Source organism: Seriola dumerili, unplaced genomic scaffold (assembly GCF_002260705.1).
Source record: "Seriola dumerili isolate Sdu_G_001 unplaced genomic scaffold, Sdu_1.0 BDQW01000138.1, whole genome shotgun sequence".
Taxonomy (NCBI): domain Eukaryota; kingdom Metazoa; phylum Chordata; class Actinopteri; order Carangiformes; family Carangidae; genus Seriola; species Seriola dumerili.
The window spans coordinates 3,182,303-3,208,503 of record NW_019174393.1 but is presented as its reverse complement, the minus strand read 5'-3'; the positions used below and the strand labels follow the sequence as shown (position 1 = coordinate 3,208,503).

The 26,201-nt window shown below is 41.0% G+C and overlaps 2 protein-coding genes across 5 annotated transcripts; one reads left to right on the top strand and one right to left on the bottom strand.

Annotated features, from left to right (window-relative positions):
* The first annotated feature begins 61 nt into the window (after positions 1–61).
* Positions 62–13,272, top strand: rab3ip (RAB3A interacting protein). Of its 4 annotated transcripts, XM_022749325.1 has the most exons (14): positions 62–175; positions 5,674–5,810; positions 6,120–6,236; positions 6,323–6,489; positions 6,671–6,842; positions 7,771–7,866; positions 8,631–8,708; positions 8,912–9,121; positions 9,261–9,389; positions 9,945–10,057; positions 10,166–10,189; positions 10,883–10,982; positions 12,031–12,100; positions 12,356–13,272. In XM_022749325.1, exons 3-14 carry the CDS (start codon positions 6,147–6,149, stop codon positions 12,436–12,438), a joined length of 1,332 nt encoding a protein of 443 aa, XP_022605046.1. In that variant the 5' UTR covers positions 62–175; positions 5,674–5,810; positions 6,120–6,146; the 3' UTR covers positions 12,439–13,272. The 4 variants fall into 4 exon arrangements, with proteins under 4 accessions (XP_022605046.1, XP_022605048.1, XP_022605047.1 ...); XM_022749327.1 differs by lacking the exon at positions 7,771–7,866; XM_022749326.1 differs by lacking the exon at positions 10,166–10,189.
* Positions 13,273–13,676: 404 nt separating this feature from the next.
* On the bottom strand, positions 13,677–24,423 carry tmem19 (transmembrane protein 19). The gene is made up of 8 exons (XM_022749329.1): positions 24,197–24,423; positions 20,108–20,255; positions 18,866–18,979; positions 15,841–15,978; positions 15,673–15,749; positions 15,371–15,548; positions 14,718–14,927; positions 13,677–14,009 (listed from the first exon to the last, which is right to left on the bottom strand). Exons 2-8 carry the CDS (start codon positions 20,235–20,237, stop codon positions 13,849–13,851), a joined length of 1,008 nt encoding a protein of 335 aa, XP_022605050.1. The 5' UTR covers positions 20,238–20,255; positions 24,197–24,423; the 3' UTR covers positions 13,677–13,848.
* Between the last annotated feature and the right edge of the window lie 1,778 nt (positions 24,424–26,201).

The window sequence follows — 26,201 nt, the reverse complement described above, 5'->3', positions numbered from 1 at the left end:
CAGCTATAAAAACAAAGTGGTGGTTTTCTATTTTCCCAGTGATCCATAAACGCATCTCCCGTCATTCTGGAGTAACCTGCCCCGGTCTGCGTCAACAGCCGCTCCGCCGTGTCCGTTTGTTTGTTTGTCGGGTTGGTTCGGCTGCTGGTTCGGCTGCTTTGCACATAAAGGCCCGGTGAGTCCACAACTACCGACTTATTAACGCTACTGTTGTTATTATTATTCTCAGCTAAGTTAATGTAACTTGCTATGGGCGCGCTAGTTAGCTTAGCCGCATGCAAATGCACCATTAAGGTAACAGCGCCCATTATCGGACACAGCACCGTCTGTCGCACTGTTTTTCCCTCTTCCTCGGCACCAAGCAGCCACACACTCAGACCGTCCATGATGAATGATACTGAACCTTATTTGAGACACGTTTGTTTAGGATACACCCCCTGTTGTCGGTTATATCAGTGAAATTAGCTAAATACGACTGGGTTTTGTGCGGTGGCCGATAATGGAAGCAGGGTGTCCGTCCTCATCAGTAATCCCTCAGGATGCGAGTAACGGATATATATTAGCTACTAGTTTCTGAAGGAAAATGACAGATTTGTTATTGTTTTTTTTAGCTGTTTTGTCAGTTTGTTTGTTTATTGCAGTGTTTCTCACATGACTGTCGCAGCTAACAGAAATGCTCAAATATCCTCTGAATGAAGCGGATGGTACTTAGCTACCGTTAGCTCGGCAATGTAATTTTAAATACACGTTAGCTCGATGTGGCAACGAAACCTTAGCCGACACGCAGCGATGAGACGCCGCTTTCATGCATCTTTGATGCGGGCAGTATCACATAACACCCGTTAGCTTTTTAACATCAGCCCCCCCTCCCCTCCCCTCCGCTCCCGTCCACACGCCCCCCGATGCTCAGTAGTTGTTAGCATCTTAGCATCCCACATGCTAGCCGCAGCTAAACCAGTGCTAAGTAAACCTAGCTGTCACCTGAAACAGGTGCCCTTCTCAATTACTGTGCTTAAATACAAATCTGAGGCATTTGTACTTTACCTAAGTGTTTTCATTTCATGTTTCCACTTCTACTTTACTACATTTCAGAGGCAAGGCTGGATGACTGACAGGGTAAACCCACCAGGGGCCCCTGAACCCCAGGTCCCTTCCACATTATTTGGGTCTAAATCATTTGAATAATTACAAATTTGTTTGGCTTTTGCAGCTTTGAAGTACAATATAAACTCTGACAGGTCCTCCATAGTGTAGTCTTATCTCATAAAAATCTACTTTTAGAACCATGATCCTTTATATTTGTTGTAAAGTTGTGTGTTATCAAATTGCTTTTATGAGTAGTAATTAAGGCACAGAAAACCACTGGCCAGGTCATATTATTCATCATCATAGAAGTACTGTAAGGCTGCAGCCAACAATTATCTTTATTACCAATATGTCTGAAAAGTTTTGCTTAAAAAATGACTTAAATGATTAATCAGCAATCAAAATAATTGCTGATTTAATTTTATGATGGTCAGATAATCTATTAATCACCATTGCAGCTCTAATTTTCTTTAATTATTGATAATTTAAGATCAAGATAACATATTCAAATTTATTTGTTTTTGTTCCGAACAACAGTGAAAACACCAAAATTTTAAGTTTATTATAGAAAGCTGATTCAGTCGTAGGACCCAGCTCATGGCATCCATAGCAAAACAACAGCAACAACAACAACAACAAAAACTAAATTAAACTAAGCTAAAAAAAAATCCACATCAAAATAACAAAATAGTTAAAACTAGTTCCTTTAACTGCATTGAGTACTGAATACTTTCAGTACATTTCCCTGATAATTCTTCTGTATTTTTAATTTTTATATGCAGGACTTTGTTTTTACAAAGAGGTATCAGCATATAAGTAATGGCCCTGAATGCTTCCTCCTCCACCACTGTCCGTAATGTTTGAGTCATGTGAGCTCACTTATTAAACTCAGGTTTGACTTCAGCCTGTCAGCACACAGGCGCCAGTGTAAACAGCTTCAGCAGGCTCTAAGTTAATAGTGTTTTAGCTGGAAATCATGTGAATGAACAGAGGAGCTGTTGTCGGTGTAAACTCAGTTAGTGTTTGTTGCGTATGCTGCAGTTCTAGTGCAAAGTCAAGTGTCAGGTTTCACGAAGTTAAACACTTGTCTTTAATACTTGAACTGATGGGACTTGGTGATAACCTGAAATCATCATCACGGTATGAATATTTTGTTCCCAATTAACTCAACACCGTCATCTTTCAAAAGACTAACTAACCATGTAGTACTGTAAAGCTGCAAGCAGTAATTATTGTCATTATCAAGACATCTGACACCTCATTTCTTCAGGGCTGCAACTGACAATTATTTTTATTATCAATAAAACTGCAGATTATTTTCTCGATTAATCGGTTCATTTATAAAATGTCTAAAAAATAATGAGGTGCGTGTCACAGTTTCCAAGAGCCCAAGTGACATCTTCAGATGTTTTGTCCAAACCAGCAGTCAATGACACTAAATTAGGCAAGAAAGAGACAGTCATGCAACAGGTCTGGGACGTCTGGATTTCCAGGGTTTCCATCAGTGTATTCCAAGCCCTGCAGCCTTTCAGTCTTAAGCATATGAGAATTTGGGGAGGCTGGGTTGAAAGCCCAGATACAATGGTTAGAAAGTGACATCTGTAAAAGCTTTGTGAAACATTTAAAACTTTAAATTCGAACTTTGTCATTTATTTATGGAGAGAAAACCTGAATTCTTCATTTCAGTTGTTTTTCCTTCCTGCAGACTGTGTTCAGTCTTATTTTCTGGATGTTCCAAGTGGAATCAACTGACAATTCATGGGAACTGAATCATGGTTAATGGGACACACAGTATCTATTTATTATATTATTGTTAATTCTCATCATTTCCTTTAGGGGCTGCTGCTGACTGAAAGTCTTTCACGTTGTTGTCGGCGTGTCTGATGACGTAATGCCGCATATGACGACAGTAAACACACGGGCTGAGCCTTTACCGGGCAGCAGGGGTAACTGGATCAGTACCCGGCATCCCTCATCAGCGTGTTAGGTTACCACAGGTTCAACAGGACTGGTCTCCATGGAGACGGGCAGAGGGGGCTAGAGGAAGGGTTGGCTAGTGTGAGGCGGGTGGGGTTTCACCTGGGTTTGACTGACAGGTGCGATGCGGTGTGTGGCATTTTTCAACACTTTCTGACATTTTATAGACACAGTAATGTATCAATAAATTGAGAAGATAATTATCAGATTAATTAATAATGGAAATAATCATTAGCTGCAGCCATAAACACGCCTGAAGGTTAATTCTGGTGGATTAATATGCATCATGTTTTAGCTTCGTCTTCATATCTTATTCATGTGCAAGTGAAACTTCATTGAGGAGGGATGAAACCTAAAATAACCTTTTTAATGGACGTGTCTGCAGACACTCATTAAAAGAAGAAGGTGGGACTTCGACATAATCATATAAAAAAACACAATGACCTTGTTCTTTGTCTGACCTGTAAATAAACTGAGGTCGTGACGTGAGGTTTTCTGAGTCACACAGGTTTTATTTGTCCTCACGAACAAGTCGCTGATTCCAACTTTTGTGTATATACTTAGTGTGCGACACACCCACTTAATACACACACACACACACACACACACACACACACACACACACACACACACACCCAGAAACACACCATGCTGAGCAGGTGGGACCGGTGTGCTGCTGAGCTGAGGCAGGCGAAACAAAAGCAAGGTTAACATGAACACAGAGTCACACACAGATTATTTTAAGAACAGATGATGATGATTATGATGATGATGGAGGGATGGATCTCTGGTATGAAAATAAGACTTGATGCTTTGTTCTCTGCTTCAGGCCAAACAGGAGGAGTTTTGGAGTCAGTCACTCCCGAGACTGTGTGTTTGTTACTGGAGTTTGACCCAGGAAGTAAAAGTAAAACCAGAATCCTGGTCTGGCTTCATAAAGTGAATCATAAACCTGCTGGAGGTGGAAAAAGGAGGAGGGAGGTGTGCTGGGTTTGGAGCCTCAATACTCCAGAGTACGGACTGGGGAAATGTTCGTTCTGTATGATTATTGCATTGTAGCTTTGTTGCACTAATCCAGTAAAAACACATTGAGCAGTGGAAGAGTGGTTGTTAAAAGTGTGTGTGAAAACTGTCCAACAACCGAACTAAGACCAGTTGAAAAGGAGGGTCTTGGCCTCACTCCCAAGCCGACTCTGATGCGGTTCATTCGCGGTCTGAAAGCAAACGGACCAACCACACGATTGAATTTGTTTATTTGTTTGTTTTGTTTATTGTATTTATGTGGGACAGAGCACATCATTCAGTACTGGTGGTAACAACCTCCGTGTGAATGTGCCAGACCCAGATGACACAACCAAAACTAACAAGTGATAAAATGTATTTTCTACATAATAAATTGAAATGTCAATAATAATAAGTTTGTTTTATAAGGACTGTATGTGGTGCAGTTCTTTGTTTCCACTGGTAGAGTATCACTGATCACTGCTCTCACAGAAAAGACTGACTGTCTAATTGTGCTGCGTCCGGATGGAGCTACAGTCTCCTCGTCCTGGATGTTCTGTCCATGACTTTAACACGGTGGCTTAGAGGTGGAGGTGGTGTCCTCCACACTCAGGACCATAAACCTTAAAACACTCCATCCTGCAGATATGATGTCTCTGATGTAGATGGTTGACAGGATTTTTAGCATTTCAAAAGATAAACTACTAATAGGAAGTGATCAACAGTTAAACCTGTGGTGTGTTGTTGTGCTTGTATCCCACTGTGTGAACTCTGAGTTCATACACTGATCCTTTACTACTGCTTTGTCATCCTGAATCTACCTGGATACTTAATTTATTATTCTTCTAACACTGCAACTAACAGTTTCCTTATCAGTTACGCTTGATTATGGCAAAAATCATAATCGCGATTATTTTTGATCAATATTGAGATCATGATTATTTAACACGATTACTCATTGAGTTTGGAAACGAATCTAAAATCAATAACAGATTTCAAAACAAAAAGTGTTGTGTCTATGTAGTTTTCTTCCTGTTTGAACAATATAAGTTAAAGGCAAACAGGACATGGTCTCTCCCGACTATATATAATGTCTCTGAACCTGAAAGCTGCTCAAGATGATACAGTCCTATAACATTTGCCGAAACATAACCAGGAAGTGGGTGAGGGGATGGTTTTTGTAGGGGGGATGAAATTTGTTGCAAAACAGAATGTGGCAAATTAATCGTTTTATCTCGATCTCTTGTTTTCATAATCATTGAAAGCCAAAATCGTGATTTAAAAAATGAAATAAATCGCCCAGCCCTGATTTGAGTTATTTTTAGAATAATTGATTAGTCTATAAAATGTCACAGATGTTTTGTTTTGCTGAACCAACTGACCAAAACACAAAGATATTAAATCTAAAGCTATTTAAATCATTGCTATCTGGGAAAAGTTCTTGTTTGTTTGTGTTTAACACAATTAAACTGATGAATGTGAGAACTTTGCAGTTTGTGCACCAGTCATCAAAAACTTAATTATGGTATTGGTAATTACATTAAAACAGTCTGTAATGATGAACATGCCCAGTAGAAAATGAATAAAAACTCATCCTCTCTCTTTCAGGTGTGAGTGTGTTTGCTGAGTCACTGGTTCACCTGTAAACTGTCCCGGTTTTCACTTCCTGTTTGTCTGATGAGCGTCTGACTGACTGCAAAGCCTCCATCCATCCTCCCAGCCTCTACATCTACAGCTGCACTATGGTACACACACACACACACACACACACACACACACACCTTCAGAAGAACACTGAAGTGCTGAACACGTTTAGTTTGAAAGCAGACTCTCAGTGAGAAAAATACTTGTAGCCGATCAGTGCAGATTTGTTGTTGTTTACCACATCCACAAAGAAAGATGTGAAGCCGCTGTTAGTCGCTGACTCACTGTCTTTAGTCTGGACCGACCTCAGACTGCGAGCGGCCTCAGCCTCACGTGACTCACTGTTGTGAACGTTTGTGAAGTGGAATAAACACTGCAGCATCACTAACAGCTGTGTGCGCTCTCTGCAGAGTGTATGATGTCTGAGAGCAGCTGCTATGGCCTGCAGCAGCGGTCAGAGCAATGCCGAAACTCTGGAGGGGTTCCACGAGGTGAACTTGGCCTCGCCCACCACACCTGACCTTCAGGTAGGTCTGATAGCCGGACACTCCCATGTGTTGCCCTGGTAACCGTCAGCGGCTTTATTGGTTTCCCTGTGTTTCCGTTCCTGCAGAACCAAGCGGAGCAGCGCCCCCCTGCCCGTCACAGCACACCGCCCACCTCTCTCTACCGCACCCACTCTCTAGGAGCCCCCCCTCCTGGCCTCCCCACCTCCCTGAGGGCTGACCAGCTCCCCACCCAGCCGGTTTACTCCACACCGCGGCACAGCCACAATGGAAGGTAAAGAAAACGCAACAACTTGACACTTCCTGGTGTTTTTTCAAAATGTTTAATTGCAGTTGTTGGAGGCAGATTATCTGTAAAAACCTGCAGGGAAAAGAGCAGAAAGACAACACAAAGCCTTGAAGATGAGCTGTAACCCATAATTGACCACTGTTGTCTCCATGGTAACGATGCACAGCGTGCCAGGCCTGGAGGCGGAGTCCGCCGAGGGCAACTTCCTGTCCGGAGAGGACGGGGAGGAGTGCAGCGCTCTGAGCGACAGCCTGTCGCGGCTGCGCAGCCCGTCGGTGATGGAGGTCCGAGAGAAAGGATACGAGAGGCTGAAGGAGGAGCTGGCCAAGGCCCAGAGGGTAACACACACACACACACACACACACACACGTTCTTATATTAACTTGAAATGATTGAAATCTAAAATTGAATGCGAGTGTGTGCAGTTGGACTGTGAGTGTGTGTGTGTGTGTGTGAGTGAGACTTCACTACATCTCTCCACAGCTCCTCATGACTTGGATTGACATCATGTAATTTTCCATATTTTATTTAAATGCATATTTTTTTTTGTATTGTTTTATATTTGTTATAATTTAACGTGCAGCCTGAATCACGTCTGAAAAAGCTCCTTGGTCTCTTTAATGTGAAAGTCACAATATAATTCTAACTGCAGTGGATCAGACTCTGTCGGATTAACATGAAAGCTACAAAGGTAAAACATGCAGAGAGAGATTAAATGCTGATCAGTGTAATAATCATATTATCTCAGTCATCATCTCTTCTGCACAAAATCAGTTCAACAAACTCGATTACAGTGACAGAGAAGACTGATCCATCTCAGAGGCAGGGCCTGTTTTCACTGTCATGTTATCAAACTGTGTCAGTAGAGTCACGGTGAAGAGAGGTGGTGGTGGCGTCCGTCCTTCGAGCTCTCGATGGTCATTAAAGCTTCAACAGTGAAAATAAGTTTGAAAACCAAGCAGTGAATAAAATGTGTCATGTCGAAGTTATTATTAAAATTAGAATTATTAAAAGTTATTAAGCTGTCATGTGAGGATGAAGCCACGAGGAACGTTAATGTAAAAGTCAACTCCGTCTGAATCACACAATATTAAAGATACTGTGTCTGAGAACGACTGAAAACAGAAACAAAACAAACATATTTCACTAATTTTTATTTCTTCATCTCTTTGTTTGTTGTTGCCACGCTATGATTTTACTTTTATGTTTTCATTTGCTGGTTGTTTTTCTGTTTTTTTTGTGTGTGTGTGTGTGTGTGTGTGGAAGGAGCTGCTGTTGAAGGATGAGGAGTGTGAGAGGTTGTCTAAAGTCAGAGATCAGCTCGGCCAGGAGCTGGAGGAGCTCACCGCCAGTCTCTTCCAGGTCGGTCCGCCTCTCCTCCGTCTGTCAGTCTCCTCTGCTTCCTGCTTCCTGTTTCCCTTCCTCCTGAGGCAGCGGCCAGACAGACACTGGACAGAAAAGAATCAAACGATCGACATAAGATTTGTTTGGCCGCAGAGATGTGAAAACCTCCACGTTACTACTCACTGTTTTATAGTGAAGTCGAAGCCTCTCGGGTTCTTTTTCTTGATCGTCCATCACGACATTTAAAAAAAAAAAAAAAAGAAACAACTGTGACTCTGGCAATTCAGATTCTGGACGAGTTACATAACGTTTCCACCTGACGTCCCACTCAGAGACGTGTTGCTTGACAAATTTCTTGCCGTTCGATGTTCGGGTTCAGGACTCAGACTGAATCTGTCCGGCCGGCCTTCAGAACATGTCGCTCCTTTTCACATTTCTCCCACTTTTTCTCGACTCACTCTTCCTTTTCCTCGTAGAAGGTGCTGGGACACTGTGTGTGTGTGTATGTGTGTGTGTGTTTTTCCTGTAGCCTGTTCACATGTTTAGCGAAAGCAATGTGTGTGTGTAGTAGACAAACAGTTGCACAGTCTGAGCTTTACTTTATGCTTTTATCCTATTTTTTTTAGAGTGAACTGATCTTTGTGTGTTTGAGTGTGTGTAGATTGAAAACTAAATCCCAACAAATACATCGAGTGAAGAATATCTAAGTGTGTGTGTGTGTGTGTGTGTGTGTGTGTGTGTGTGTGTGTGTGTGTGTGTGTGTGTGTGTGTGTGTTTTCCAGGAAGCTCACAAAATGGTCAGAGAAGCCAACGTCAAACAGGCATATGCTGAGAAACAACTGAAAGAAGCTCTGGGCAAGGTAACACTGAACACACACACACACACACACATACATACACATTCTCTCTGATGTTTTGTCTCAGCTCTTGTTAAATTCATCAGAGCAGGAAATCATCCTCCTCCTCCTCCATCCAAAATTGTCAATGATGCATTTTAATCTTCCTTAACTCTGAAACGTTGTTTAATACACACCCTGAACCATCTCCTCCTCCTCCTCTTCAGATCGACGTGCTGCAGGCGGAGGTCCAGGCCCTGAAGACGCTGGTGCTCTCCTCCCCCACCTCCCCCGTGGGCGAACTCCCCTCTGCAGGAGGAGGCGTGAAGACTCCCTTCAGGAAGGGCCACAGCCGGAACAAGAGCACCTCCTCCGCCATCCTGGGGACGCAGCCCGACCCGTCGGCCACGCAGCCCATCGTACGGGAGTGTAGAGAGGTAGGAGCGTGCACACGTCTGCCCACAGAGCTTTATCTATCAATAATCATTAGATTCAGCCCCAAATTATGTTATTAGAAAGACACCAGGAAGTGAACGTGACATAAATGTAAATGAATACTCCCCTTCATCCCTGCAGGTGGACAGTCAGCTGTTCAGCGAGTTCAGGGCGTGGAAGGAGGAGCCCACGCTCGACCGGAGCTGCTGCTTCCTGGAGAGAGTTTACCGCGAGGACATTTACCCCTGCCTCACCTTCAGCAAGAGCGAGGTACAGAGAGAGAGAGAGAGAGAGAGAGGAAGAAATCAGAAACGTTCAAAAGTATTAAAATGATCATCAACATGTTTGTCAGGCGTCAAGGAGCCAAAGTGTTTTAGTGACAAACTTGAACTCTGCTTCGTTAAAGATGCACCAGCATCAAATTTCAGAGCTTATAACTGACAGTTATGTTTGTTGATATAATAACAAATAATGTTGTTGTTACATGTACAAAGACGACAATAAAGGCTACTTCTAATTTGCCAAGTTTATTTAAACATCAGAGTTTAGAGTTTAGACAACAGGGTTAATTTTAGTTTTAGTCTTTTGACAAAATGTAAATTAGTTTTAGTTCAATTTTATCAAAGACGTTTTAATTTAGTTTTTTGTCAGTGAAATTTTAGTCTCATTTTTATCAATTGCATTTTTAATTTTTGTCTAAAGTATTAATTCTTTCTAAACATAAAGGTGTCCCTCTCATGTACAAACACCTCTATATGACTCTGCTCTTTAGCGTTAGCTCAGCTACCTGTTCACTGCTGATGATTCTCTCTCTCTCTCTCTCAGCTGGGTTCAGCCATCTTGGAAGCCGTGGAGCAGAACACGCTCAGTGTGGAGCCGGTCGGTTTCCAGCCGCTGCCCGTGGTCAAAGCCTCGGCGGTGGAGTGTGGAGGACCAAAGTGAGTCCCCCCCACCCCACACACACACTCATAAACTCGTTCTCCTCTTCATCAAGCTTTCACTCCTTCATCATCATCTCTCCATCTTCCCTCAATTTCCTCCTCTAGTGGACGAAGGGCCGAGCTCGTCACGTAAGTCCGACCCTCTCTCTCTCTCTCTCTCGGTCTCCCATCCGCACTTTTTAAATCTCTCGACCCCGCCTGGCTTCCACCCCTGATAACTCATAATACTCCCTCCTCCCTTCCCTCCTTCTGTTCAGGTTCATCCCTCTCTCCTTGCTTCCTTTGCTCCCTCCTTGCTTCCTCCAGTCTTAGCATTAGTCCTGTATAGTTTTATTTTGGTTGATAGTTTTTTGACAAATTCATTTTTTCTCCTTTTGAAATCATTAAAGACTTTTTTTCCCCACCTTTTATTTTAACTCACTGAGGTAAGGAAAGTCAGATAAATATTAAAAGTATTATATATTAAAATATAAAGGAAGTGAATCTGCAAAAAGAAGAACAGCTGGAAGTGAAATCAGATGAAATGAAGGATTGAAATTGGATTTTTTTTTAAAAAGTGCTGTAGATCGTTCTGCATGATGTTCCAGGTGCACAGTGAGAAAAACTGGGTTTTCCAAGTTCAGTAAAAACCTGCGGATTAGTCCAATAGAAGCCTTCAGTAAAAGACAGCAGATAAGTGATTATAAGGGGGAAAGAAACCAAGAAGCACCTTTTTTATAAATGAATAAAACCCAGGGTCTATCACTCCTTACGGTGAGACAGGTCACAGTGATGTGTTACAATCATCACCAGTTTCTTTCTGTTTCTCTGTGTGTCTGATAGAAAATGTGCCCTCAGCGGTCAGACCAAAACCTGTAAGCACAGAATCAAGTTTGGAGATTCGTCCAACTATTACTATGTGTCTCCCTACTGTAGATACAGAGTGAGTATCAACACACACACACACACACACACACACACACACACACACACACACACACACACACACACACACACACACACACACACACACACACACACACACACACAGAATATAATCTTTCAGTCAGACCACAGTGACCTCTGCAGGACAAAAGCAACATTGCAACAAGAATTTTAATAAATACATTTTACATATTTATGAAAACAGTGTTTCAACATTTTCTTTTTATAGATACAAAGACATGTTATGTCTCATCTTTTGCTGTAAGGTTATATCATAGTATCATAGGAAAAATTGAAAATCATCATATTAAGTTTTCTTCAGTATCACAGTAGTCCAGCGAAAGTTGTCTGTACATCCATGTTTACTCTGGTGCTGCTTATAGATCATTCGTCATATTTTTAATGGCTCCAGTTTGACAAAAATGTAAATAAATATAGGCTTAAAAAAGGCTCCAAAGAGAGAAGCAGTCCCCTCCTGGAGCTGACATCACAACAGTTCATTTGATTGAGATTGATTGAGCTTTATTGTGTCATATTGGTCTCAAAGTAGGCCCCTATGTTGGTGTGAGCAGGTTTCCATGTATCAGATCAGCAAAAACATTTGTGACCTCATGCATTTTCACACGAGTCAAATTTTCACAGAGATCAAGGGGAGGGAAAAAAAAAGTAGGTAGACAAAAACACACTTTAAAATACAAGGACATGACCCACACGTGTTAGAGACCAGAACAGGTAATGTTCAAGTCACCCCACCTCCCCCACAGACATAAATCCAGTCTGAATGGAGCTTAAGTTTGTGGCGTCAGATTCATCATCTTCAGTCAATGTTCAGTTCTGTTCAGTGTTTGTTAAAATACAAACTCGTACATCACGTCCACGAGAATCCCAGATCCAACAAGGATCAGTCTGCTTCCTGTCTGTGTTTATATCGAACACAGATGTCAGTCATGTGATCGGATCTGTTCACAAACAGCTGATTTCAGTTCGTGGTGTCTTCATACAGATTACAGCAGTATTTGTTTGTGTGCCTTGTGTTTTCCCCTCAGATCACAGCAGTGTGTAATTTCTTCACCTACATTCGCTACATCCACCAAGGGCTAGTCAAACAGCAGGACGGTGAGACACACACACACACACACACACACTCCCCTACACCTAATTGCACACCTTCACACACCTTGTTTCTTAGTAACAGTAACCAGAGGACAGAGAGTTGAGTGACTGTAAGGGAGACTATCAGACTGCCATCACTCGGTACTTAAGTGCAATCATTGATAAAATGTACTTAGTTACTTCAGCTGTGATTAAACCACCTGTCGAACCATGTGACCGTCATGTGACCTTGTGGTTTTCTCTGCTGTGTGTTTGCAGCGGAGCAGATGTTCTGGGAGGTGATGCAGCTCCGCAGGGAAATGTCCTTCGCCAAGCTCGGCTACTACAAAGACCAGCTGTGACGGACGTACTGACAGCCTCGCCCTCCAATCAACAGCAGACTCTGTCCTGAAGCGCCGCCCCCTCCTCCCCCACCTGGTTTTGGCTTTCATCCTTTCATCCGGTCATTTCAGGAAACCCCTCCCTCTCTCCTCCTCCTCCTCCTTCTTCCCCTCGTGTGAGTGTGTTTTTGTGCGTGAGAGAAAATAACTGTTGTTTTCAATCATCAAAAAAACAAACAAAAAAACAAACAAAAAAAAAATAGGCTGTGACGTCCGTTGTTGTTACTGATCTGGAGTTTTGGTGAGTTTCTGCTCAGTTTCATTCCAATGTGTTATTTCCTTTTATTGAAACATGTAACACTCCATTATTTAAAGACAAGTGGCATCGAAAGAAGGGTTGAAACTGACATGTTAGTATTTAAACCCGCATGAGGAGCTTGGACTGCTCAAAAATAAAAAACAATCATTAAATCAGATTGTAACAAGTCGCTGAAATTCTTCAATTAAAGATAATTTCCTAGACGCATTAAGGAGAATTAGAGCCAGTGTGTGTGTGGGGGCAGTGGAGGGAGGGAGGAAGTGAAATTAAGTTTTTTTTTCCCAAAGTTTAAGAATGCAAAGATAATCAGAAGAGAAGTACAAACATTCAGACTGGATTTATTTTCTGTAAACGTCCCGTCAACATTGTAAAACTTGTCTCTTTGTGCAGGAAGAAGAAGTTTTTATTGATAATTTCTTTAGAGTTAATGAAGTTATTTTGTTGTTTCGGGTGTTAAAGCTTCAGGAAAGTTGGGTTAAAGGAAAAAAAGAAAAACACTATGTGATGTTTTCTCATCTTTAGATACTGACAAACAATTTTGGGGAGGGGGGGGTTCCTTTACCAGCTCCTGGTGTTTTCCGCCTGCTGTATTTAACCAATCAGGAAATGTGTTGATAGTAAGCAGTGTGTGAGCGTGTGAATGTGTTAGTGTGCCTGGTGTTCTGTAAACTTTCTATATGTTAATTTAAAGCTGACTCCGCTCCTCTGCATCTCTCCCACAGTCAAAGTCAGTGTCACTGTCCCAGTTTGGTTTAGTGCCTTTTCTCTCAGACACTCTGAAATAAAAACAGTAATACCTCTGGAAACCTGCCACTCTCCGTCCACTCTGTTCCCCCACCTCACACGCTGCAATGAGACGAGGTCAAAGTGCAGTACACTGTATGAAACGCTGCAAGAAGTTTTCATCAGTCAATGTTTATTTTCCTCTTCAGCGTTAATGGTTAATGCTTTTTTTTTTTTTTTCTTTTTAATAATGATCAGAGCCTCTCAAGCCCGTCCATCATAATAATACAGGCAGTGTGTGTTGTGTTAGTATGATCAGTGTGCAGATGCTTTTGCCACCAATAATAAGCAACAGACAACTCAACTGGTTTGGAAAATCAGCGGTCAGTCTATCGCGGCCACAGCCCCCACGCCAGCCCGGGCAGAACGAGGGCGATGAGGACGGAGGAGAACAGGTTGACCGCGTTGTTGTCCAAGATGGGTTTCCCACAGATCCGCTGGGTGGTGGCGGACTCGTAACTCACCACCTTCCCGATGCTCGAGTCGAAGCCTGGAGACAGACAGACAGGAAGAGGAAATGACCGGTTGGTAACACTGAAGACTGATCCACAGCTTTACATGTCGAACAGTCAAAAATAATCTCTCTAACCACTTCCTAAGGAATGGCTACATCCCTAAATTCAAGCGTGCTTTTCCTGTCTCGGCCAATAGAGACGCTGATTCACTGTATTTGACAATGTGGAGGCAGTTATTCTACTGTGTGCTATCGTTAAATTTAGCACATTACTAGACTCAGCCAACTATAGTTTGTAAGTAATGAACAAGTGCCAGTAGGTGCCACTGTTAGTCAGCGCTGAAACACAGTCATCCACTGTTACACACTTAAGTTTTAAAGAGAATTTTAATGTGTGATTGATTGATTCACTATGATCCACTTTAGGGGGTCCTCGTTTAATCTTGTCCGGCTGTTGTTGCATATCATATGACTGCAAATGTTTCACAATAAAAGCCCTATTAAGGGTTTCTGTCGAAGGAAAACATAGAGGGACTTTAATTTGAAAGGGTCACAGGAAAACGGAATGTAAGGACTTTTACAGGGCAAACAGGAACGGATCAGAACCAGGACCAATTGTACCTGTCACACAAAGTTCAGACACAAAGACCTGGCGCCAGTTGCACAAATCACTTTAAGTTTCATCCTTAAAGTTTCCCTAAAATGTTCAGCACTGCTTCTGTTCTCATCATCGACTGTTAATACCTGAGTATTGCATGTGAGCTCCCAGGAAAGAGTCCAGCATCGATCCCACCAGGCCAGCCACACCGCCGTAAACTACGATCGGCCACTGGGGGTCCGCCAGGTGCAGGTCGTTGATCAATAGAAGCTGCGTTACAAAGTAAGCGAAGCCCACCAAGAGTCCACCGAGGAAGCTGGCGACCAGTCCGACAGGAGTAACTCCTCCGTTTGTTCCTGGAGGGTAAAAGAGCGTTATGAGAAAGTAAATCCAAAGAAACAAATGAACAGTGTGTAGAATATTTTTAGTCTACAAATCCAATTATACAGTAGATCCAATGTTTCCCAGAAAACATCTAATTTCTAAAGGAATTCCTGAATGTAGTTTCTTCTGCCTTCTGTATCTCCATCAATAATCCTCTTATTGGTATATACAGCTCTTCCTGCAGACTCCACAGTGTGAAAGACGGCTTTATTTAGATTTATGTGTCATAGTTTTAGGTCAATTGATCATGTCACAGCAGGGGAAAACTGATGACCGTTTCACATCAACAACATTTGAAGAAACTCAGACTGAAAGTCATGATAAATCAGTAAACGGATACTGATCGAAGTAGTGTTCGCCGCTAGGTAAAAAAAACTTCCACGTAGGATACACCTGGCTCTGTTTGGCTGCTTACCTGCTGGGACTTCCTTCCAGGTGGTGATGAGTCTAGGCTGTGTTTGGCTGAGCACAGGTCCCACCTCTGACGCCCAGGTGTCCCCAGCGCTGCAGGCGAGCGCGCCCACCAGAGAGAGGCACATCCAGGAAGCAGAGTACTGTTTACCGAAATCGATGGGGATCTCACCTGGACCCACCTGAAACACAACCGACATTTTAAAAGGATTTTAATCATACACTTAAAGTAAACATTTAAATTTGCATATAATAGAAACTATTTTGTTTATTTTGTCATTTTAGAATCGGGTGATTTTCAGATACCTCTATCATATACAGCAGAGCCAGCTCTGTGGGAACTCCTCCATTACAGAAGACCTGAACCCAGTTCCTCTGGCCCCCTAACACAAACGTTAACACATTTAGATTTAGATCAGCCTTTTAAAAAACAAAACAAAACAAAAAAAAACAGTACACCTTCACGTGTCTCACCTTCTTTGTACTCTGCGTCTATTTTCTTCTTCTGTGCTCCTCCCCAGCGGGTGAGTCTGGAGGAGCTGATGAAGAAGGCCAGCAGAGACGAGAAGAAGCTGTAGTTGGCCATCATCAACACAAATCCCACCAGGAGAGCTGAGGAGACACATTTCATATCAGAGAAACGGACTCCACACAGATTTAAAAAAAATCTGCTGTTGTTCTATATCCTTTTTTCTTTTTTTTTTTAGATAAATCAAATCCCATGTGTCGACTCAAACTAACGTGTTAAACTTGGGACTAAAGCTTCAATTGATAAGTTAAAAAAGAAGGTAAAAACAAAAGAGTCCAGAACTACTGTTTCAGTGACTCTTCAAGCAAAAATATTAAATATTTGCTAGTTCCACTTTCTCAAATATGAGAATTCGATGCTTATGTTTGTCACATGTGATAATAAACTGAATACACTGTTTGTTTTTTTTTAAGTTTCAGTTTTTCATTAAACAAACAGGAGGAATTATACAAAGTATTTGCGACAGATTAATCCTTGTGGTTTTCTAGTGAGTATTTGGGGGTTTTTTTTCTGACTCAAATTAAAGTACAGTGTGTGCGTCCATGGTGATGAAGGAAAACGTCAGCCAATGTGGCTGAAAGATGTGTTTGTGTTTTACTTTACGGAATTTTTTTTTTTTACTTTAAAAATAAATTAATTGCTTCTTCAAAGGCGTACACAGCTTCCATTTCCTCGTATTTTTTATAAGTTTCTGCTTAACACAACAGCATCTTTCAGCATCTACATAAATTATTCTTTTGATGTCTGTCCAGTGTCGCATTTCCAACGTCATCAACTAAAAGTCAAGTGGACATAGTGAAAGACAGTTTCATAAGACTGAAAATATTCTTTCAGAATAGTTTTTTTTTTTACATAAGACGTATAAAGATGACGTCTTTCGTCCACTATATTATACAATAATTCTTTTTACAATCATTACTGTTTATAACAGATGATATTCATGTCATTTCCACAACAAGAGCTTTAGAGAGAAAAAGTCACAAAGCTTCAACCGAAACAGTTTTTGTTATTGCAGTTTTCTTTTTTCTTTTTATTTCACTTACGGCAGATTGTTTTTATACAGTTAGTGTTTCCTTCTAATTCAAAAAGCCAAAATGTGCCAAATTCACTGTGAAACTAGTGGCACATTTGGTGACAGGATCTTCCTGTCATCTGTCATCACTCATTTTAAGTGGCAATGCCACAATTTATTGAACATAAAACTGGGATTTAATTGACATATCACACACAGAAAAGTCATAAATGTGCATCAGGAGGAGGTTTAACCAGCTGAGAGTCGGCACTGACTCGGACTGGGACGAGCGAGGAAACAGAAATCGTCCTGGAGACTCGGATGTGTCCTGTAGCGAGGCTTGCGGAGACTACACCACTAAAATGAGCTAATGAAGCGCTCCTCCTAGTATGACTCAGTGTTGCATACAAGAGACAGTATTTTTGTTGGAGCTGTGAAGGGTTGTGATTTTCTCAGAATCTCTGGACAGATTAAGGGAACACACACAGATTTTAAAAAGAACAAATTAGGATTTCACAGTGACGCCCAGGATTCATTTTAGATCAGACCATCACGGGACACAGCTACTTTATTACACTAAATCCAGTCAAATATAAATTTTGTTATCCAGTAACAATCACCACGAAAACCAGAGATTAAACCTGTCGTAAATAAATAACTCAGCTCCCTTCCTGTTCATTTCCTGTCTGAAACCTGTAGATTTAAAAATAAAATAAAAAAACCCCTTTTTGTTCCAAAATCTGTCGCAGTTCAAAGTCGAGTTTCAACTTAGGGATTTTGGGTTGTGTTGATTCATTTTTTTTTCACACAAATCAGAATAAAATAGAAGTAAAATCATTATAGGAAAGTTTGAAAATGTGACACAGAGTCACTGCAAGTCCAAATACGTTTAACTGTGATATTTTATGAAATATTGATATTGTATTAATAGTACACGTGATAATATTGTGATGGCGGATGTTTGGCCACATGGTTCTTCTGCTTATCAGTTAATGTTTTTGCCTTTGCACTGCACATTAAGTGTCGCTGTTCTTTCTGCTTTTGTACAGTTATGTTTACAGACTCTCTCTTTACCCCCCTACACTCGTATTACTTGTAGAACAAAATTAAAGATCAATTAGACTGGTGGCATTATTTTTCTTTTCAAATTTTCCATAAATACTGTGATAATATTGTTATTGTGAATTTCTTTTAATCCATGATAACTGTGTGGTGAAAATCTGACATTGTGACAGCCCTAATTAAATTAGTTGTCTGAGCAGTGAACAAATCATTCTGCTTCTCAGTGTTAATCTGCACTGAGAAAAATAATACAGGTCATATCAGCTGTTAATTAATAATAATAAAGTCTATGTTTATACTCAGCTGAAGATCATTTGTGAGAGAAGATGCTCCACTCTGTAACAAAAACTGACAACCACGAGTGTTTCTGTAGTTCCAACAGCTCCTACAGAGTGAGACATCTTCTCTCCAGAGGATCACATCACTTTCTCCCAGTTAAACTTTAGTATTTGGATCAAGTAGCTCATGAAAAATAAGGTGTGATAGAATTAGTCACTGCAGCTGTTTATTTATTTTATTGTGACGTATATTTAGTCCACACTGCTCATCTTCTGCTGCTATGATGATAACTATTGTTCCTATGAACTCAAGGTTTCTGCGGTATTCACTGAAATAAATGTAAGACTTTTTAAGACCTTTGTAATGCTGTTTAAGACCTTTTCAAGACCTGCCTGGAGTACTGAGCATGTTTGACACAAAACTTTTCTCTCAGGATGTTTTAAGTTCTGCGTTTACTCATTTTCTCTCACAACACTATCAGAGTGAAAACGAAAGACGCTGAGATCCTCGGTAAAGCCGAGAGGAGCTGACGATCCTGTGGGTTCATCACTACAATCGACTGCTTTCACATAACCTTTGTTTCATCTATGCTTACAGTACTGCGGATGCACACTCACCTCCCAGGGCTCCTGTGCGATCCAAACTGCGTCTCTTCAGCGCCCGAATCATCAGCACGAGGGGAACCAGGATGGAGAGCAGCCACCGCCATGGTGACACAGGCTGCAGGGTGCCTGGAAACACACACACAAACCCACACATGCTCTGGTGGTTTTCCACATTTTGTGAATGAGGAAATGAGATGACAGTGGCACAAAACCTCTTCAGTTTTTCCTCCTAAAATTTTGTTCCCTAAAATTTCTCTCACTCAGGGACATGCAGATGTGTGACAAATTAAGGGAAAAATGAGTGGAGAAGCAGAACAGATGCAGATACTTCCAGACAGGTGCACTGCAGGTGGCAGGTATAAACATTATGATTAGGCCCAGTTCATTCTGATTTTGTATCAAGATGAAAAGAGGAAAAGATCTTAGTGACTTTGAAGGAGGGATCATTGTTGGACGATGAATGGCAGCAGCTTCAGTCACAAAGATGCTCCACTGGCGAGTGACTAAAGTGACATCAAGTGGCATCTGGCAATAACCAAAATTTAATATTTTGATGCAGGCCAGCCAAAATATGACGATATACAGTGTAATATTACTGCTGGAGTTGTGGAGGGTTGAGGGGTTAAATATAATTATGTTTCAGTTGTTTTTGTTATTGTATAATTACAAATACAGCCGTTCCTTTCCCTTTAATTTTTCACCATCTGTATATGTCATGAGTTTCTAAAAAAAACCTTGCTTTAGATAAAATACCAGGAAGTCTGCAGCAGTTAAATTGATTTGCTTGATGACAAAACTGCTCTGTTATGTGACCCATGTATGAAACTATATGACAATCTGTTACCCAAACAGTGCCTCGAGGTAATGTACATTATGATGTGGTGGTATATGAATAATTTCAGTGTCATTGGTTTGAGTCTACTCATAACGAAGGATTGTCCAAACGAAGGATTTATACAGGTCACTGACACAGGCAACAGTATGACCACACATACTGTAACTTCAAGCATGAAAAGTGATGTCAAGGATGTTTGTTCAGCTTTTAACCCCTCTGTGTTAAACTTCTGAGCAGAAAGTAAATCAACTGAGCGTGAGACTGGAGAATTTAGGGCAGTATTTAGAGAAGAGCACATGATATCTGGCAGTTTCTTTTTAAGACATTTTTTAAGAATTATCTTAATAGGCTTTATGCCACCGGCCATGTGTCTGAAGAAAGACGTCATTCACAAAAATCCTCAGGGGGTTTTCACTCACCATAGTAGTTGCTGATGGACAGGGAGAGGACCCAGAAGAAGAGGGAGAGTGCCAAAGTGGCACACAGCACAATCATATCAGTCATCATCTTGACATACTCCTTCAGCAGCATGTCCTTCTCAGAGCTCATGGTGACAGACGAATCGAGCTGCAGGCAGAGCAGTTACATTACTGTTAGGATGAAGAGAAACTCTGGCTGTGATTCTCATGTTTCTGGACATTATTTCCCCTTTGAAGCTGGAAAGCTGTGGGAGGCTAATGCTCCTTGTCCTGGTCCACACTAGTCAAATGGAGTCTACATTTCCCTAATCTCTACAGGTAGTCAGTGAAAGTCGTCATGATAGAAATAATAGACATGCATATCGCAGCTCCCTGTTGACCCAAGTTTTCATAATTCCTCCTTTATTCCATGTTAATATTCCCCTGTAACCCTGTTAGTTTTGCGTGACCAGCCTTCCACGTGAGACACAAAAAAGAGAGACGTGGCTCCACTGAAGGCACTGGCAAGTCTAAAGGCTGATGTGTGGTTGCATTTCAGGTTTAAAAACTATGAGTACAGCGAAAAGCTGGACAAGAGCAAAGCCATGTGCAAGAGGAAGGTGATAGGAGACGAAACCATGTGGTACACACTGTAGCTGGTGCGTTAGCAATGCACATTACTTACTTACTTACTTGGTCATGCTAAATAATGAGTTCATTAATGTCACTGCTTTGGGGTCCACTCTTAAAGTAAATATTAATATTTTTTGATAATGCCCCAAGTTAGACAAACAATTTACAGAATCCGTTCCCTGAGAACCTCATCTGTAATGTAACTGAAACATCTGGAACTGAATCCACATCGAATCGAAAATCTGACATCGCATCGAATCAGAACCTTGTGAATCAGCATTGAATCGATTTGGGAAATCAGTGATGATATCCAGCCCTAGTACATCACGTCCACAGCATCAAACAACAGATAGACACAGTCAGCTGGTGAACATAGCAATGGAGCATTTAGCAGCTAAAGAGACAGATATTTCCCCCGGGAGCTGGTGGACACCAAACACCGAGCTAAAAGAGATGAAACACTGGACAGGTTCATCAGGTGGAGACAAGCACCACTCAGGTGCAGGTCAGCTGTTTGAGTAAGTATGACAGAGCTAAGCATAGTTGAGCTTGTGTGTAGTGATACACTAGTCCAAAGGTTGACTACACACCGTCCATAGCAGCACATCACTAGACAAGCACCTCACACAACCCTACGTCAAATAACCCGAAATCACTTTAAGTAAAACTGACTTCATGTGTCCATATGTTTCCTCCAGGGCTCCTTGTACAGAACTGCTGCTTTCATTTAATAGTTTTCTATGTGCCAAAAGTCTGAGTGTCCAGTTCTGAAAAGTAGAGCAGCTGATAAAAACTGCAGAGTATCAGTAGGTGAGCAGTGTCCACAGCTGTGTTACCAACTGGGCAAAGCAGACAACAGCCCAGGGCACACAATACTCCCACATTTACTCCAAATCATTTGGGTCTACATAGTTTGATTAATCGCAGGTTTGTTTAAAAATTGATTGAAATGGTCTTGTAAAGGGACTCTGCTTGAAATTATAGTTTTAACAATTATTTTAGTTTGAACTGTGGAAATTTGAAAATTACTTTCTATCAAATTGATTACATTTTTTTTCTGTATTCTGACTTGTTATTCCCTTGTTCTTACAGCTCCTGTTATTCTCTTTCATCCATCCAATATATTATTTTTCCCTCTTGCCTTTAATCATCTTTAGTTATTATTTTATTTTCATTTCACCTCTTTTCTCCTCTCTCTTCTTCTTAATTAATATAAAATATGAACTATCACTGCAGTTTCACATATTTGTACACAGGTATGTCATTTACTTATTATTAAAACTATAAATCGTTACTGTTTTAATTATTGTAATTCACTAATTTGCTACTATGAGTTAAAGCTGGGCGATAACTCGATTTTATCGATTTATTCGAATTCATGGTTTAGGACGATGTTTTAAAATGTAAATTGAATTTCACTTTAACTTGGGTTAATTATGGCACGGGACTGCCACCGCTTCCCTGAGCTTCCGCAGTTTATAGTAACGCGAGAGTTCTCGTCAGACACAGGTGAAATGTCAACATGGCGACACGCGCTAACAACAATGAGGAGATGGAAGTGGCTCGGTTTTTTTATGCGTCCGATCTCGAGCAAACCATTGTCCGTTGTAAAGTTTTCCGAAAGTCTGTGGCAACTAAAAGCAGCAGCTCGACTAATTTATTTCGGAATTTCAAACTGAGGCACGCAGCTGAGTGGGAGAAGTGTATGGCACGCGCGTTGCACAAGACAGCGGCAGCCCTAACTCACCTGCTAAAAAGCAGGTAACATCAGCGGAACGCAATGGGCTCGTGGAAACTCGGGGAAGACCGTCACGTCTGCATGACTACAGCAGCACGAGCACATCAAAGCTCTGACACTGAATGAGTAGACCAACCTCCAGTGCTTTGGACACAAACTGCACAACGCCATCAGTAAGTGTCTAAATGATTAATTGCATTTTGAACAGTAAAAAATCGATTAAAATCGTAAATCTTGATTGAGATTTTATTTTAGGACATATCGCCCAGCTTCTACCTATGAGTAGTTTTTGTGCTTGAAAGTTTTCTTCCGCTCAACCTGAAATCTCCATCCCCACTTTATCTAACACTGTAAATCTAACTAACAACACTCAATAAGCCCTTTATTAGGAACACCTGTGCACCTGCATATTCGAGCAATTACTCAGTCAGCCAATCATGTGGCAGCAGTGCATAAAGTCCTGCAGGTACACGTCAGAAGCTTAAGTTAATGTTCATGTCAAATATCAGAATGAGGAAAGAAATGCAACAAAAAACAAATTCAGCTCAATAGATGGAGGAAACACCTTGTTGATGAGAGACATCAGAGGAGAATGAAGCTGACAGAGAGGCTACGGTCTCTCAGATAACCACACTTTACTGTGGTGAGCAGAGACGCTTCAGACTGAACAACATGTCCAACCTTGAGGTGGACGGACTACAACAGCAGAAGACCACATCAGGTTCCACTCGTGTCAAGAACAGAAACCTGAGGCTGCAGTGGACACAGGTTCACCAACATTGGACAGTTGAAGACTGGAAAAATGTTGCCTGGTCTGATGGATCAGTATTTCTGCTGAGGCAGCAGATTATAGGGTCAGAATTGGGTGTCAACAGCATGAATCCATGGACCAAACCTGCCTTGCATCAAGAGTCCAGGCTGGTGGTGGTGATGTAAGGATGTGGGGAATGTTTTCTTAATAACAATCAATCATGGTTTCAATGCCATGGCCAATCATGTGCATCCTTTTATGGCCACAGTTTACCATCTACTTCCAGTAAGGTTAATGCTCCATGTGTCAAACTGGTTTCGTCAACATGACAGTGAGTTCAGTGAGTTCAGTGAACTTCAGTGGCCTCCCCAATCACCAGACCTGAATCCAGTAGAACACTTTAGGGATGTGGTAGAACAGGAGTTGGGCAGCATGAATGTAAAGCTGGCAAATCTGCAGAAATTATGTGATGCAATCATGTCAACATGGAGGACAATCTCAAAGGCAATCTTGTGAAATCCATGACATGAAGAACTGAGGATGTTTGAGAGCAGATGGAGGGTGAAAAAAGCAAAGAGAGGCACTGCCCTGCATTGGTATTCAGAAATAACACAAGTTACTATTGGCAAGCGACGGCGGTAAATGTGGCGACAAGTCACGCTTTGAGATATTAGAAAGCATTACAGTGTACTCTTTAAATCTTTAATAAAACCTGTAAGTATATTTAATATTTTAACAGCGGTGACAATAAGTTATCTCGGTCATTAAACTTATCAATTTAGCTATTTATTATGCCCGCTGTTTGAACCAGACAGCCGCGGGGTATTGAGTAATATTTTTTTTTACCGTTTGCCTTTTTAACCAACAAATGGGAAAAGACAAATTATAAATCAGTATGTCATATGTGAACACGTATATGAACACATTTGAACCAATATTTAAAAGCGGGTGGGGTGGTTCATGTTTTATGTAGGCTATTTCAACTCACCGGTTATCTCCGGAGCCATCACGAGTTGACGTCGCTCTCTTTAACCTACTTCGACAGCAAAGTTGGCTAAGTTTAGCCCGAATGTATCTTTGGCTCGTCGACAGTGGGCTAAAGGAGGTTAATGTTGCCGAAAAGCAACTAAAATGTATATATTTATGGTAAATAATAAGTCAATAAAAATGAAATCACTTCTCAGCTGAAGCTCACTGTCAAACACCGGAGGGAAAGGCAGGACGGACGCATTTAGTTGAGGGACCGGCTTCCACAAACAAAAACCGTTGAGAGTTCTTAAAGGGACAGTACCTTTTTTATATTTTTTAAATTCAATTTATTTTTATTTATTTTTTTTGTTGTTTGTTCGTTTGTTTGTTTACAAGTGGTGACACTCATTTCTCAATACTCATTACAGTTGTTCATAGTAACTAAATACATTTAGTCATGGACAGATTATGAGACTGGGCACGGATTTATGAAAGGCCTCCACCCAAGAGCAGGAGTCACGGATTAAAAGAGACATGGCTTTGGTCGTTTTGTGTCTCTGTAGTTTTGCATGCCTTTTGTGGTTCTTTTGTTTCTCTTTAGCTGCTCTCACACATTCACTGCAACCTTGAAATTTTCTAGATACTTTCTAGGATTTGTTGTATGTGGACAATATATATATATATATATATATTTCAAAGAGGCTACACACAGTGTTATATAAGAATTGCTGCAAAGACACATAACCCTCAGGGTTTTAATGCTAACCTTACACGTTCATAATACATTTAGACTGATCACAGATAAATTATCTCACCCTTCCAGGATTCAGGGATCTGTATACCATAAATTTCATTATCTCTTGTATAATTTCTACACTTCATCTGATCGTCACGTAGTCTAAAGCTGTGCACAAGATGCTGCCTGTAATCTGTGATCACATGGGAAACATCCTTTCTCCTGAGAGCAGAGAAAGCAGCACAAACAGAGCTCTGTCTCAAACTGTACACACAGTCGTACTCCTTCACATTGAACACAAGCTGTGTTCTTTCACTCCGAAATCCTTTAGTGAAAGCATCTCATTGCATCATTTGAGTTTTTTTCAACAAATGGCCCTGCATAACTGTGTGCTTTTTAGCATATGGTGCATTAATGGGGAAAAAGGAAAATTCCCATGGTGTTGATTACTTACACTCACTAAACTAATGCCCTGTTACTGTCCAAAATACTAAGGATACAGATGTTACAGAAGAGGTTACAGAAATTTGAAGAAATGATGATAACAGCTGTTCTCTGTAAAAGAGCTCATTACAATATTGAAACTCAAATGATAAACTTATTAGTTTTTTAAGGTTTATTGCATTTGGTTTTTTAAATCCAAGCTACAGACATGCTATATGTCGACAACTATTGGATGGATTACTATGAAATTTGGTACAAGCATTCATGGTGCCTGAAGGATGTATTGTAGTAACTCTGGCCTCTAGTGCCACCCCCAGGTGAAAGTTATCCTTATCCTGTGAATTATCTACTTGACGGCCCAATATTTTGCAGATAGTTGTTCATGGTTTCAAATACTTACTTTTCCTCTAGTCTACTAGATGAAGTGGCACAAAATTGGATAAAGACATTACTAGATTAATATGGTGGTTATTCTTTTGATTGATGGATCAATCATTTAGTCTATGAAATGTCACAAAATAGTGGAAAATGCAAATCGCAAAGCCAAGGTGACATCTTCAGAGTGCCTGTTTTTCCTGTCCAATAGCCCAAAATCCAAATATATTTAATTTGCAATGTAATATTCACTCATAAAAACAAAAAAGCAGCAATCTTTGACATTTCAGAAGCTAGAACAGCTAATGATGGTATTTGGGATGGAATGGTCAATGGGTAACTTTGGTCCACGCTAAAATATCTCAGCAGCTACCATTATCTTTGTACTTTGTACAGATATTCATATGGGTGATTATGGTTAATGGAATGGACTGCACTTAGAAAGCGCTTTTTTAGTCTTACCGACCAC

What these genes read in the sequence shown, in the direction of transcription:
- tmem19 (XM_022749329.1), bottom strand. Translation starts at nt 20,237, where the DNA reads ATGAGCTCTGAGAAGGACATGCTGCTGAAGGAGTATGTCAAGATGATG. An exon ending in GTCCATCAGCAACTACTATG is followed by an intron (nt 18,980 to 20,107) that starts GTGAGTGAAAAC and finishes GTGTGTTTCCAG; the next exon opens with GCACCCTGCAGCCTGTGTCA. An exon ending in CTGGAAGGAAGTCCCAGCAG is followed by an intron (nt 14,928 to 15,370) that starts GTAAGCAGCCAA and finishes TTTACCCTCCAG; the next exon opens with GAACAAACGGAGGAGTTACT.
- rab3ip (XM_022749325.1), top strand. Translation starts at nt 6,147, where the DNA reads ATGGCCTGCAGCAGCGGTCAGAGCAATGCCGAAACTCTGGAGGGGTTC. An exon ending in CGGCACAGCCACAATGGAAG is followed by an intron (nt 6,490 to 6,670) that starts GTAAAGAAAACG and finishes AACGATGCACAG; the next exon opens with CGTGCCAGGCCTGGAGGCGG. An exon ending in CGAAGGGCCGAGCTCGTCAC is followed by an intron (nt 10,190 to 10,882) that starts GTAAGTCCGACC and finishes TGTGTCTGATAG; the next exon opens with AAAATGTGCCCTCAGCGGTC.